Source organism: Trachypithecus francoisi, unplaced genomic scaffold, assembly GCF_009764315.1.
Source record: "Trachypithecus francoisi isolate TF-2019V2 unplaced genomic scaffold, Tfra_2.0 Lachesis_group19, whole genome shotgun sequence".
NCBI classification, from domain to species: Eukaryota; Metazoa; Chordata; class Mammalia; order Primates; family Cercopithecidae; genus Trachypithecus; species Trachypithecus francoisi.
In genome coordinates this window covers 19708305-19721803 of record NW_022681464.1, presented here as the reverse complement: position 1 = coordinate 19721803, position 13499 = coordinate 19708305, and the positions used below count along the sequence as shown (strand labels likewise).

The 13499-nt window shown below is 43.7% G+C and overlaps 1 protein-coding gene and 1 pseudogene across 3 annotated transcripts in view; both read left to right on the top strand.

Moving 5' to 3' along the window:
* Window positions 1-13071, top strand: part of MOCOS (molybdenum cofactor sulfurase) — a 59649-nt gene extending 46578 nt beyond the window's left edge. For 2 of the 3 annotated variants that reach the window (XM_033177948.1, XM_033177947.1), the window contains 4 exons: window positions 1194-1299; window positions 4303-4441; window positions 11075-11179; window positions 12876-13071. In XM_033177948.1, the coding sequence (XP_033033839.1) occupies window positions 1194-1299; window positions 4303-4441; window positions 11075-11179; window positions 12876-13013 (488 nt within the window). In that variant the 3' untranslated portion in view covers window positions 13014-13071. Of the gene's footprint in view, window positions 1-1193; window positions 1300-4302; window positions 4442-9585; window positions 9744-11074; window positions 11180-12875 lie in introns of all 3 variants that reach the window. The other variant, XR_004429197.1, reaches the window with a different exon arrangement.
* On the top strand, window positions 9079-9199 carry LOC117064302 (annotated as a pseudogene).
* Window positions 13072-13499: the final 428 nt, after the last annotated feature.

Here is a 13499-nt window from a genome sequence, read left to right as displayed (position 1 = left end):
GAGCCACCGCGCCCGCCGGGTGCCAGCTATTCTGAATACACTTAATATTTTCTTTCAATAGTTTCGTCCCCCTTTTAGTAGTTTTTTGTTTGTTTGTTTGTTTTTTTAGACGGAGTTTCACTGTTGTTGCTGAGACGGAGTTTCACTCTTGTTGCTCAGGCTGGAGTGCAATGGTGTGATCTCAACTCACCGCAACCTTTGTCTCCCGAGTTCAAGAGATCCTCCTACCTCAGCCTCCTGAGTAGCTAAGATTAAAGGCATGTGCCACTGCGTCCAGCTAATTTTGTATTTTTACTAGAGACGAGGTTTCTTCATGTTGGTCAGGCTGGTCTCAAATTCCCAACCTCAGGTGATCTGCCCGCCTCGGCCTCCCAAAGTGCTGGGATTACAGGCCTGAGCCACCGCACCTGGCCTTCCCTTTTAGTAGTTTTTAAATGTTTACTATCTATTTCTAAAGTCGATATCTGGCACTTGCCCAAGGGCAAACAGCTTTTCCCTGATTAGATTCAGAAGTTCTCCCTGGGCCTTTTGCCCTCACCAAGGCTCTCTGCCTTGCTCCGTCATATCCTGGGGAAGGACGCACCTGCCCTCACCCCTCCTCCTCCAAGCCTTGCCTCCAAGTCTAATTTGCTGGAACAATTTCATCTCAGCATTTTTTGTTTTATTTTTTAAATTTTCTAAATATTTTTGTGGCAGAGTCTTGCTGTGTCACCCAGGCTAGAGTGCAGTGTGCGGTGTGACCTCGGCTCACTGCAACCTCCGCCTCACGGGTTCAAGCGATTCTCCTGCCTCAGCCTCCCGAGTAGTAGGGATTACAGGTGTGTACCACCACGCCTGACTAATTTTTGTATTTTTAGTAGAGACAGGGTTTCACCTTGTTGGCCAAGATGGTGTCGAACTCCTGGCTTCATGTAATCCTCCCACCTCAGCCTCCCAAAGAGCTGAGCCACTGTGCCCAGCCCTTATTGTTATTTTCTCCAGGTTATTTTAAACAGAGTATTCTGGGATCTCCTTTTCCCTCTGTATTGAGACATATGCAGCATACTTAGGACATTTTTTTTATTGCCAGGGCGTCACTTTTTTTCCTTTGTAGAAATAGTCTCTACCTTTTAAAAAAATACAAGTCTATGGAAACATGATTCACTGGCATTCTGAAAAAGCAACTCTTCTCTTAAATACTCCATCATTTTCAGATCAACTTCCTGGTACAATGGCCACCCTTTCTCTGGTGAACGAGGCACAGTATCTGCTGATCAACACATCAAGTATTTTGGAACTTCACCAGCAACTAAACACCAGGTAAGACCTCATACCTCGGAACTAGCAGACAAGCATAACCATTTGCCACTGGGAGCAGGGCCTGGCCCCCACCTGGGGAGGAGAGATCTGAGAGTTCAGCCCTGCTTCATTTACAGATGAGAAACTGAGGCCCTGAGAAGTAAACAGGCCCTTTCATCCAGCTTCCATTCATCTTTATAGAGGGTTATCTTTTATCTTACAAAGATCATTTTTGATATCCTCAAGACGGTTAATGGAGAACCCCTAGCTCTCACTTTTTAATCATTCAATTTCTTAATGTTTGTTTTAATTGAACTGCCACCATTTGGTCAACTTTTATTGTCCACCCTCCCATTGTCCCCTGTTCCCAAGGATCTCTGCCCTACTTCACACAGTCATTTGAAAGGCTAAAAAAGAGTGGTTATGAAACCTTTTAAAGCTGTAACTGCAGGCACGCTTTATTTGAAAGATGTGCCACAGATGGAACTAGCACCCCTCCCTGCCCACTCCCACCTGATGCCTTCCCAAGGACCCTAACAGTGTTAAGAGGTCAGCTGCAGAAAGGGTCATGGTTCGGCCAACCCTCTCATTGTTCATTAGAGCAAACTGAAGTCCCAACGTAGCCAGGCAATGAGGAAAAATCACCCAGCTCTCATGCCACAGGATGACTGGGATGGTCTCCTCATTCCTGGTCCACAGGCCAGAGATGAGTGTTGTGTTAGTGGCTCACCCCTAACAGCACTGTGAACGGGGGGTCCTGTGACTGTCATGTGCCACGTGGTCAAGTACACACACATACATATTTGCAAAGACATACAAATACAGCTTAATAAAGCTGACTAAGGCCACCTCCTCCACCTTTGCAGGGGTGGGCTATTTGTAGTCATTCTTGTTTCTAGCCATTGTTGAAAACATACAACATCATTCTCATACTGTGGATCCCACCATATTAAGTTGAAGAACAGGTGAAACTAGCCAGCTTGCTGTCTTTGAGAGCAAAAGTATGATGCAGTCGCATGTTCTCTGGGTATTCACTGAGTTCTCCTGGCACTGAGGGACCCTTTCCTCAGGCATCCAGAGTCCTGGAAAAAGTGGGTATGCAGTTTTTTGGGGTTCTTGGTGTAGAAAGATAGGAGGTGGGGACAGGCTTGCTGCAATCCCAGTTCCTACCAGGAGGGCCCACATTCCCTACCATCTGGTTTCTAGCAGGGCGGGCCTGCTGGGCAGGTGGTTCAAGAGCAGAGTGAGGGTCCTCTGCTAGGTATTTCTTTGTGCGTTATTTGCAAATTTGAGAGACTCTATCATGCACATGTTAACCACGATAGCTTTTGGACATAAAACATGCCCTTTTATGAAGCCCAAACTGAGGGTTTATAACCCAGAGTTGATCCAGAATCAAAGGATTTCAGGACTGGAAAAGTGCTAACCCTCTTGCTGCAGATGAGGAAACCGTAGTCCTCATAGGTTGTGGGAGTTGCCCTTAGTAAGTGGCAAAACCAGACTCAGGTATCCTGGTCTCTGGCTTTTCATACATTGTTTGCCATTCAAAGGGGATTGGGATATAACCTTGGGACTCCTCCTTCCCAATCCCGTAGTCTTTCAATTCTGTCTCTGGGGCATACTCTAACCATGCCTGAGCATTTACCCCGCACCAACTTAAGCAATTAAAAATTTATTGAAGCACAAAAAGGTACAAAAATCATCAGTACACAGTTAAATAAAGTTTTACAGATGTATACACCCATGCGCCATCATTTTCACATCAATCTCCTGGTACAACAGCCACCCTTTTTCTGGTGAATGAGGCAAAGTATCTGCTGATAAACACATTAAGTATTTTGGGACTTTACCAGCAACTGCCACTACCTGGATCAAGCTAAGAATGTACTCCAGAAACCTCCCTTATACCCCATCCCAGTCAACCTCACTGACAGTCACCACTGTTCTGACTTCTTTCACCATAGCTAGTTTCACCTGTTCTTCAACTTAATATGGTGGGATCATACAGAATGTGTTCTTTTGTCGGAGAAGTTTTAAGATATATTTTCAGTGCATTCTTCTGGGTGGGGGTGGGGGGTGCAGAGGGCCATTTTTTTTGGAACCTTATGGCAATAAATAAAAATTACAAAAATAAACAAGAGTTACAAAAATAGGCCAGGCATGGTGGCTCACACCTGTAATCCCAGCACTTTGAGAGGCTGAGGTGGGAGGATCACTTGAGCCCAGGAGTTCAAACCCAGTCTGGGCAATATAGTGAGACCCCATCTCCAAAAAAAATAAATAAGTTAGCTGGGCATAGTGGCACATGCTTGTAGTCCCACCTACTTGGGAGGCTGAAGCAGGAGAATTACTTGAGCCTGGGATCCTGGTCAAGGCTGCAATGAGCTGAGATTGTGCCACTGCACTCCAGTCTGGGTGACAGAGCAAGACCTTGTCTCGTTAAAAAAAAAAAAAAGGAATTAGAAAAATAGCAGATGTTAGTTAAAACCGCAACTAGAAAGGAAATTAGGAAATACTGTCCTCTTTATTTATAATGTTTTAATACCTGAGAAAAGGGGTGAGATCTCAACACCTGTGAAAAGAAGGGAGGGGGGAAGGGAGTGAGATCTCAGTGCTTTTTAGGTCTTTGATTATTAAGCCTGTTGACAGGTCTTCAAATGCCTTATGTTGCCCCACCTTATAGAACTGATATGTTCTCAGAAGTTCTTCTTCACTGGAGCTCTGTTCTTCTGATTTCCAACGTCCTTCATCTCTTCAGCTAAGATCTGCTCACCCTTTGCCTGGCTCTTGTGGGCTTCTCACTAGAGATGGGACCATATCCCAGGGGAGGCCCTGATGCCTGTTTAGCAGATGTGTGTCTCTTGGCCTTGCACTCATGGTAAAAGTCTGTTCTGATTATTCAGGGCACAGGCCACAGCAGAGCTGATGAAGTTAGGTGTTGCATGGCAGGCATGATGAATTATTACAGTGGTGTGATTATCTGCCACCCTCCCCCTACTTACTCTTTTTGGTTGCCTTAAACAGTGATGAGAATGGAAAGCAGGAATTATTCTCAGTGAAGGATCTCAGCTTGCGTTTTCGTGCCAATATTATTATCAATGGAGAAAGGGCTTTTGAAGAAGAGAAATGGGATGAGATTTCAATTGGTTCTTTGCATTTCCAGGTAAGTTTGGGGAAGTTCTATTATCCTTCCTCCAGGGTTGTCAGTGAAGATAAGATTGGCCTCAATCCCAGACCTGAATAGCTGCAGGTGGGACTCCCTCCCTGTCCTTGTCTCTTAACTACAAAATCTTGGTGGGAGGTTATGTCAGCTCAGCCTTCTGAGACACCCCATGGAATAATTCATCCTTTATTCCCCAAGAGGATGGCAGCAGTCACTTTCACACAAGCCACAGAAGGTGTGCCCCATCGGAGGGCTCGGTGCTGCCTCCATGCTGTCGTTATGTCTAGGCTTAAACTCTGATTTTTTGTAATGCTCATGTCATGAGACTGTCATCCTCCTGAAACTTGTTGGACTGTGTGGCAGTCTGGAGCTTGTGGAGGGAGGCCCAGAAGCCTGGCGGTGCCTCTGTGCCCATGGCCACCCCGTCCTCCACACACTTCACCTTTTTCTGCCTTTGCTGGTGGCTGGGAAGGAGATTGTCAGAGGCAAAGCCACCAGGATGTCCTCTCTCCCCGGTTTTGGACTCCCAAAACCTTTGTTATGGGCCTCAAAGATATGAGAAAGAGGAAAAAGGTCTTAGGCTAAAATCTGTGCTCCTCACATGATTGACAAGGCCCCATGAGATCCCATGCTGCCACTGTCTCTGAGCTCATTACCCCTTCCCTCTCTGCCTCTGTCACAGTGACCTTCTCTCTGTTCCCTAAACAGCCACCCTTCCTGCCTTAGCCCTTGCCATCCCTTCTGCTTGGCATGTTGTCCAAGTGTCTCAGGTCAGATGTCACCTTCTTGGAAAGGATGCCCCTGACCTGCTGCAGGGTCACGTGCTGCTTATTCTTGCAGTGTGTAGGAGGGTGAGGCCAAGTCTATTTTATTCCCCGCTGTACCTCTAGGTCCTTGAACGACACTGGCCCAGGGTCAGTGCTCAATCAGTAATTGTTGAGGGAAGAAATGGACAGGGGAGATAAGGTATATCTAATGCCAGAGAATGTGCTCTGTTCTTTAGCGGGGGCTGAAATTATTTTTGTAATACAGGCTGGGCATCCCTAATCCAAAAATCTGAAATCTGAAATGATCTAAAATATAAAACTTTTTGAGCACTGACATGACATTCAAAGGATATGACAATTGGAGCATTTTGGATTTCAGCTTTTCGAATTAGGGATGCTCAACTGGTAAGTATACCAGAGATATATAATGCAAATATTCCAAAATTAAAAAAAAAATCTCAAAATGCTTCTGGTTCCAAGCATTTTGGATAAGGAGTACTCAACCTATAGTAGTGTAATTAGCCACTGGTATAAACTGACTATAACGAGCTACCTTGTATTCAGGCTGTGCACTCAGAAGGAACACTACTCTAACATCTAGGAAAGCAGTAAACAGTCATTTGAGTCTTTATTAAAGAATTTTAGAGGTCTGGGATACAGGAAATAAATTTCATGGCACAAGAAAATGTCCCAATGATGTTTTTAACTCCCTAGACTTCCTCTTACCCTGGCAGTTGTTCCCCCTTGACGAGCAATCTGTACTATCTCCTACATTCTCTCCCACAAGCCCATCTCTGGCACTAGCCCTCCTGCTGTTTCCCTCATCCCTCCATCCTTACTTACTCTTCCCTATTTTCTATCCCTGTGTCTCTGCCATGTTTTAAAAAATGCCTACTGTTTCACATCCTGCTGGGCATAAAATAGACACTAAATATACATTATCTGATAGGTGGAGAGTGAGAGGGAGGAAGAAAGGAAGAAAAGAAAAAGAAAGAGAAAAGGGAAGAGAACTAGAACTAGACAGATTACTCTCAGAAACTTTTCTGGCAACAGTAGCACCTGTGCCTCTCCAGATATCTGGAGACATAAATACAAGGAAGACTCTTTAAGGAACTTTCCTGAGATGACTTAGCAGGCTTTGCTTTCTTTAGGTCACCTTTCTTAACAGACCGCAACTAGTAAAAATCAAAATATGCATGCCCTTTGACTCAATAATTTTACTTGTAGAAATCTATCCCATAGAAATGCTAATACAAGTATTAAAATAAGTATAAAAATACTTTTACCAACCTGGGCAGCATAGCAAGACTCCGTCTCTACACACACACACACACAAGAAAAATTAGCCAGGCGTGGTGTTGTGCACCTGTGGTCTCAGCTCCTTGAGGTGGGAAGATTGCTTGAGCCCAGAAGCTCAAGCCTGTAGTGAGTCAAGATTGCCCCACTGTACTCTAGCCTGGGTCTCAGAGCAAGATCCTGTCAGTCAGTCAATCAGTCAATCAATGATACCTATACACGTTAGTCCAGTGCAAGCATTGAAGAGCGTAAGATATGGTTAATGCTGCGCCTTTCTTTTCTTTTTTTTTTTCTGAGACAGAGTCTTACTCTGTTGTCCAGGGTAGAGTACAGTGGTGCAATCTTGGCTCATTGCAACCTCTGCCTCCTAGGTTCAAGCAATCCTCCTGCCTCAGCCTCCTGAGTAGCTGGGACTACAGGTGTGTGCCACCACACCTGGCTACATTTTTTATTTTTGGTAGAGACAGGGTTTCACCATGTTGGCCAGACTAGTTTAAGCCTCCTGCGCTCAAGAGACCCGCTGGCCTCAGCCTCCCCGTATTGGGATTATAGGCATGGGCCACCACGCCTGGCACTACTGTGCCTTTCAAGAAGGTAAATGCTTGGCTGGGCACAGTGGCTCACGCCTGAAATCCCAGTGCTTTAGGAGGCCAAGGAAGGAGGATCGCTTGAGCTCACGAGTTTGAGACCAGCCTGAGCAAAATAGCAAGACCTCATCTCTACTGAATAAAAAAAATTAGCCGGGCATGGTGGTACGTTCCTGTGGTCTCAGCTACTCAGGAGGCTGAGGTGGGAGGATTGCTTGAGCCTGGGAAATGAAGGCTGCAGTGAGCTATGATGAAGCCACTGCCCTCCAGCCTAGGTGACAGAGTAAGACCCTGTCTCCAAAAAAAAAAAAAAAAAAGCAAATGCTCAAAAGATGTTTGTTGATGATAATACTCAGTGCTGAAGCAATTACAGTGAAACTAGCACATCTCTTTTGGAAAACAAATTTTTTTTTTTGGAAAACAATTTTTTACTGGGTGTTGTCAAGTCATAAATATTTTTTTATTCCTGTTGGCCTTGTAATTTCATTTTGGGAGATTGATACTACAAAAAAAAAAAAACAGGAAAGAGAGTTGTGTAAATTAGGCCTTTATTGCAAAATTATTGATCACAGGAAAGCATTAGAAACTATTCACATGGCTTCAAAGGAGAAGAACTAGGTGTTTCAACCCATGGAATGCCAGGCCATCCATTGTGAAAACTGCAAAATGCAAGGATGAGGTGGCTCTCTATGTCCTGATGTGGAAGGATGTCCTTACATATTGCAGAGTAATTGAAAAAGAAACCCAAGTGGGTTCTGAGATCCCAGCGAGTCTATTTACACAGGTGCACATACATACACAGTTGTATGCAGTCACATACCACAGTCTGGGATGGTCTGGGATGGCTTGGGACAATCTGGGATGTCCTGGGATGGTCTGCAGCCACATGAGCAGCACCTGCCTCTATGGATGGAGAGAGGGGTACCACTGCTGCTGAGTGCTTTCTCTTTTAATTCTTCAAGCTTCTGTATTGTTTGACTTGTTTTTTAATGAATATATATGCTAGTAAACAAGTTTTTAAAATACTAGTTGCTAAGAATACCAGAAAAGAAGCTTTAAAATGATGATGTTTTAAGAAATTGTTTTCTTTGCATTGGTGTTTGAAAATAGTGTTTGTGGCTGGGTGCCGTGGCTCATGCCTATAATCCCAGCACTTTGGGAGACTGAGATGGGCAGACCACTTGAGGTCAGGAGTTTGACACCAGCCTGACCAACATGGTGAAACTCTGTCTTTACTAAAAATGCGAAAATCAGGCGGGTGTGGTGGCGGGCGCCTGTAATCCCAGTGACTCAGGAGGCTGAGGTAGGAGAATCGCTAGAACACGGGAGGTGGAGGTTGGAGGGAACTGCCTGGGTGACAAGAGCGAAACTCTAGTCTGGGCGACAACAGTGAAACTCCATCTCAAAAATAAAAAAAAAGTAAAAGAAAATAGTGTCTGGAAAATGCCCTTTCTTCTGCTAGTTTGAGAATCTGTTCTAAGACGGTCTTTCATTGAAGTGACAGGATTTTTACAGAAGGTGTTGCCTGTCGGGTGGCTGCTAGAGGCTGGGGCTGGTGTGAGCTTCAGGGCCCTGGCCTCCTTTCTGCAGGAGCTGGGCCTATGCATCAGCTGTTTTCTAGGCGAAGAGCCACACTGGCTCCTCGAGGCACAGCTTTGTGGTGTTGCAAAAGCCTGGCTCCACTGCAGGGATCCTTGTGTATAACAGTGATAGTTTCCACTCTTGAGCATGACCAAGGGCCAGGCCTGGGCTTGAGTCTCTGTATCCCTGTTATAGTTCTCACCAAATACAGCCAAGGATCTAGTCAAGGAAATGAGATCTGGAGAGGTCACAGGTTTGCCAAGTCCTTGGTAGAGCTCCTTTCCAGCATGTTCTGGGTGCTTACGTGGCTTGGGAACCTTGACTTTGGTACCACAGGGAGCCTATATTTCCACTGGTTTAGTACCCAGGGCCAGAATGTGAGCATCAACCTGAAAAAAAAAATTAGAGCTTTGTACAGTGCCAGTATTAGAGCCAATGAGGTTTATCTGAGGTGTGATTATTGCTAATTGAAAACTTTTCCCAATTAAAAACCAAAACAAGATAAATTTTAAAAAACACACCAGAGAAAATAATCTCCTAAGGTGATGAATTTATTCAGGAGTAAACAGAAAGGATTATAAACTAGGATGCCTAGCTATGGCAAGCCACAGGTGCACCTGAAGAGGAGAGAGTAAGGGAAAGCTTTTATGGGCAAAAATAAGTTCATACAAGTTGCTTGAAAACATAATTTATTGGTTCCTGAGGCTCAAAGTCAGAATTGGCATCAGTTCATTGGTGGAGACATTGTTACTAGGCAAATGTTCCTTCAAGAACATCTTATCTGAACTGCAGTCCTAAAGAATGTCTAGTGATAAACCCAGTCTAGAACTATGTGCATACATGCAAGACATGGATCCTGAAAAGCATGAGATGCATAAAGGACATGGAGGAATTTCTTGTGGGATTATTTTAGAAAGTCCTTGACAGTCGTTATCTCAGAAATGCAAGCATGAACTGCCTGCCTTCGTGCCGTCCTGGCTCCAATTTCTTTGGGTCTGATGAGTGATTTCATCCTGGTATCTGCAACTTTCACACCAGTAACAGGAACAGGCCAAGACACATCCAGATTAGGTGAGTGTTTCTAATTTCATGCATAATTTGTCTTTGCCCATGAGTGAGCTGAGAAGAAAATGGTTATAAGAAAATCAAGTACCTTTGCACTTTTTACATGTGCAATAAAAGAAGTGTCTCAGTATTGCTGAGCTGCATACTTTCTTATGTTTATGTTATGGGGGATTTTAAGCTCCACCAGACGGTATGACCTGTGTTAAGAAACTGTAACAATGCGCTTTAAGTATTGTGTATGTGTGGCATGTAGGTCTGGGTACATATGGATATTATATATGTGTGTATATATATATATATGCATATAGATATGTATATTAAAATAATTTTTTCCTACTTATTACAGTTATAAAAACATATCCCCGTTTTATTTAAAGGTTTTTATAGATTCCTTTCAATACCTGCATGATATAATTTTAATACCTGCGCCATATACATCATATATGTGTAGCATGATTTACTTAACCATTTCTCTCCACTATATGATGTTAACAAGTTTATGATGTTAACAAGTTTTTCCTATTACAAATAATGTGAGGATAAATCTTTGTACACGACTGTGGTTGGGCTTCTGATTCCTTTCTTAGGTTGGATTCCTAGACATGAAGTTGCTGGGTCAGAGGGCATTGACACATGAAAGTTCTCTCTGATGACCTTCTCACAGGGGTCAGCACTGGCTCTGCAACCTCCTCCTCCTCCTCCTCCTCCTCCTCCTCCTCCTCCTCCTCTTCCTTCTTCTTTCTTCTTCTTTCTTGCTCTGTTGCCCAGGCTGGAACGCAGTGGTGTGATCTTGGTTCACTGCCACCTCTGCCTCCCGGGTTCAAGTGATTCTCCTTCCTCAGCCTTCTGAGTAGCTGGGATTACAGGTATGCATCACCACTCTGGGTAATTTTTGTATTTTTAATAGGGACAGCGTTATGCCGTGTTGGCCAGGCTTGTCCTGAACTCCTGGCCTCAAGTGATCGGTCTGCTTCCGCCTCTCGAAGTGTTGGGATTACAGGTGTGAGCCACTGTGCCCGGCTTCCTGCGACTTTTCTCTTTTTCCCGTTTGTCTTCTCAGTCACTGAGTGCTTTTCTTCCTCAAATCCATTGTTCAACATTTCCTGAGAACGCTCAAGATTCTCAGTCCCTCTTTTCTTTCTCTGCAAAGCCCTTAAGCAGTGGTCTTTTAGCTGACAAACAAATGCAGATGCTTCCCCGGCAGAGATGGTGAACAGGTGCTGCTTTCTGGCTCTCCGTAATTAGGGGACTCGGCATTTCTGTGTGCTTCCTCCCTCTGAGGTGCAAGGCTCTGGTCACTTTTGTGGCAATGCTGTGTTTTCCTTCTCACCTGCCAGGTTTTGGGGCCTTGTCACAGATGCCAGATGATTTGCATCGACCAGCAAACTGGGCAAAGAAACCAGCACGTTTTCCAAAAACTTTCTGAGAGTCGTGAAACAAAGGTAAGCGTGACTGCAAAATATGACACCTGGTTTCCAATCCTGGTGTTATGAATACCAGAACTATGTTCATAATAGTGCAGAGTTATTTTTTTAAATGGGGGATTTGCTGCCCACCCAAAGCTGTTGGACTGCCATTAACCTATCCTTGTTTGTAGTTTCATTTTATTTTTCCTTTCCATCCAAGTTCTCACTTATTTTTTATTTCACTACATGTATTTTTATTCTTTCCAATCTTGTTGAAGAGATATGGAGTACAAAAAAACAAAACAAAAAGAAAACACCAAGTAAAGTAATTCTATTGTCTTGATCATTAGTTTCTTTACCACAGAGAGCTCATGAAGAGTAAAGTGCCTTACTGTGAATAGAGTAGCTGCATAGAACGAGTCAGTACATTTCATTAAACTGGAAATGCATTCATTAAGCCTGGAAATTCATTTTCTTGAAGGTTAAAACAACAAAGTGTTATGCATTCCAGATTATAAAAACTGAACTTCCAATGTGTTGATTCTTTAGAAAGATTTATTTTCAGGCTTATACTTTCTGTTAGGACTTTTTGTTTACAAAGAATTCCAGGAAGCCAAGTAAAGCAGTCAGGCTACATAGAGTGATTCTTGAAAATGAACAGAAATAATGCAAACACTGTATCTACTTCCAATAATAAGCTGGCAAGTTAATTCATGGTAAAATGTGTTACATTGTTTCCTGTGTTTCTTCAAAGCCAGGGTTTTGTTTCACAGTATAGAGATTTGATTTATGTAAGTTTTCTTACCAATATGGGATAGAAATGGCCTGCAGAGTAGTGCATTTGACTGTTACAGCAGCATGTCTGTCAATGCAGGCTGTGTCTTCTGGGTTGTGGGAACCTTGAGCCTGCACCGTGCAGGTTGCCAGGAGAAGAAAGAAGGAGGCACAAATATAATACTAAGGTCCATGAAAATAGTGTTTCTTACCATCACTGCAGTTTTCATGTGCATGAACCTTTTATTTTTAAATTTTGGAATAATTTTAGATTTACGGAACAGTTGCAGTGAGAGTGCAGAGGCTGCACCCTTCACCCACATTTGCACAAGTCATAAGGAATTGGCCCAATCCCCTAGCCTGGGGCCTGGAACATGAGGGTGTCCAACAGATGTTATCACAGGAACTAACAGATCGGTGAGCACGTCAGGTCCTCCAAAGGGTCCTGAGTGGCTCACTTGCATTGATGGTTAACATTGAGCAGACTTACCTACTCTTCATTTTGGGCCGTCCATCCTTGTTCAGGAGAATTTGGCAAAATTGACTCATATCATTCTTTCTCACGGAAAATGCAGAGTTTTGCCACTGTCTTCCCAAAAGCCTTTTATATCAGACAGCAAACAGGAAATGGGCCTGGTGGTGGTCACGAGCTGAGAGAAGGAAGAAGGTCCTTCTGCAGGAAATTCTGGGCATGTGGGACAGAGATGTGGCCAGCAAGAAAGAGGTGTGGGGCGATCATAGGGAAAGGACACCTTAGGATGAGAATCTTTGGGGTCTAAAGTTAGGATTCTTTTAATGTCCCACTGCATTCTACTATGTAACAGATAAGACTTATCAAGTCTCAGTATATGTCTTTAAAGATCTGACTTGATTTTAATGAAACATTAATATTGACAAAGTTATTTTAACTGCTAAAATAATCTAGCCTCTTTTGTTGTTGCTGCTGTTTTGTTCGCAGGTGAACTTTGGCATGTACCTGATGCATACATCATTGGATTTATCCTCTCCATGTTTCCTGTCTGTAGGATCTCAGGTGCTCCCTGTGTTGAAAGAGAATGTGGAAGGTCATGATTTACCTGCATCTGAGAAACACTAGGATGTTACCTCCTAAAAAAAGAAAATTAGCATACATTAAAATTTCTCTTTTACAGTGATCTCTATTATTGTTAAGATCTGCAACTTGGTTCAGTAGAACTTGATGTTTTGAATAAGGAGAGCTCTTTCTTTAGAGGCAGGGAATGCTCTCACCTGCTTCCTTCTGTCTTTGACTTCTCACCCTGCACGTTTGCACTGGCTCTGCTCAGGAGAGCAGTTCTGAGGCCTTGGGAATGAATGCTGCACCCACATCCGGTGAGGCTCCCATAGGTATTTAAAGTATAAGCAGATGAAATTTTTAATCAAGTTCACTGGGAAGATTGAACTTACTCCAGCTCCCTATTTTGCCATTTTCTCACATTGTTACTTTGTCTTTAGAGAGCATCTTTGGATCTCTCCAACCCCTTTGTAGTGAGGAAGGGATTCTATGCCCAGTGATCCTGGGTGTGAGAAGGTGCTCCTCTCCTCCTCCTCTCACACATGATGG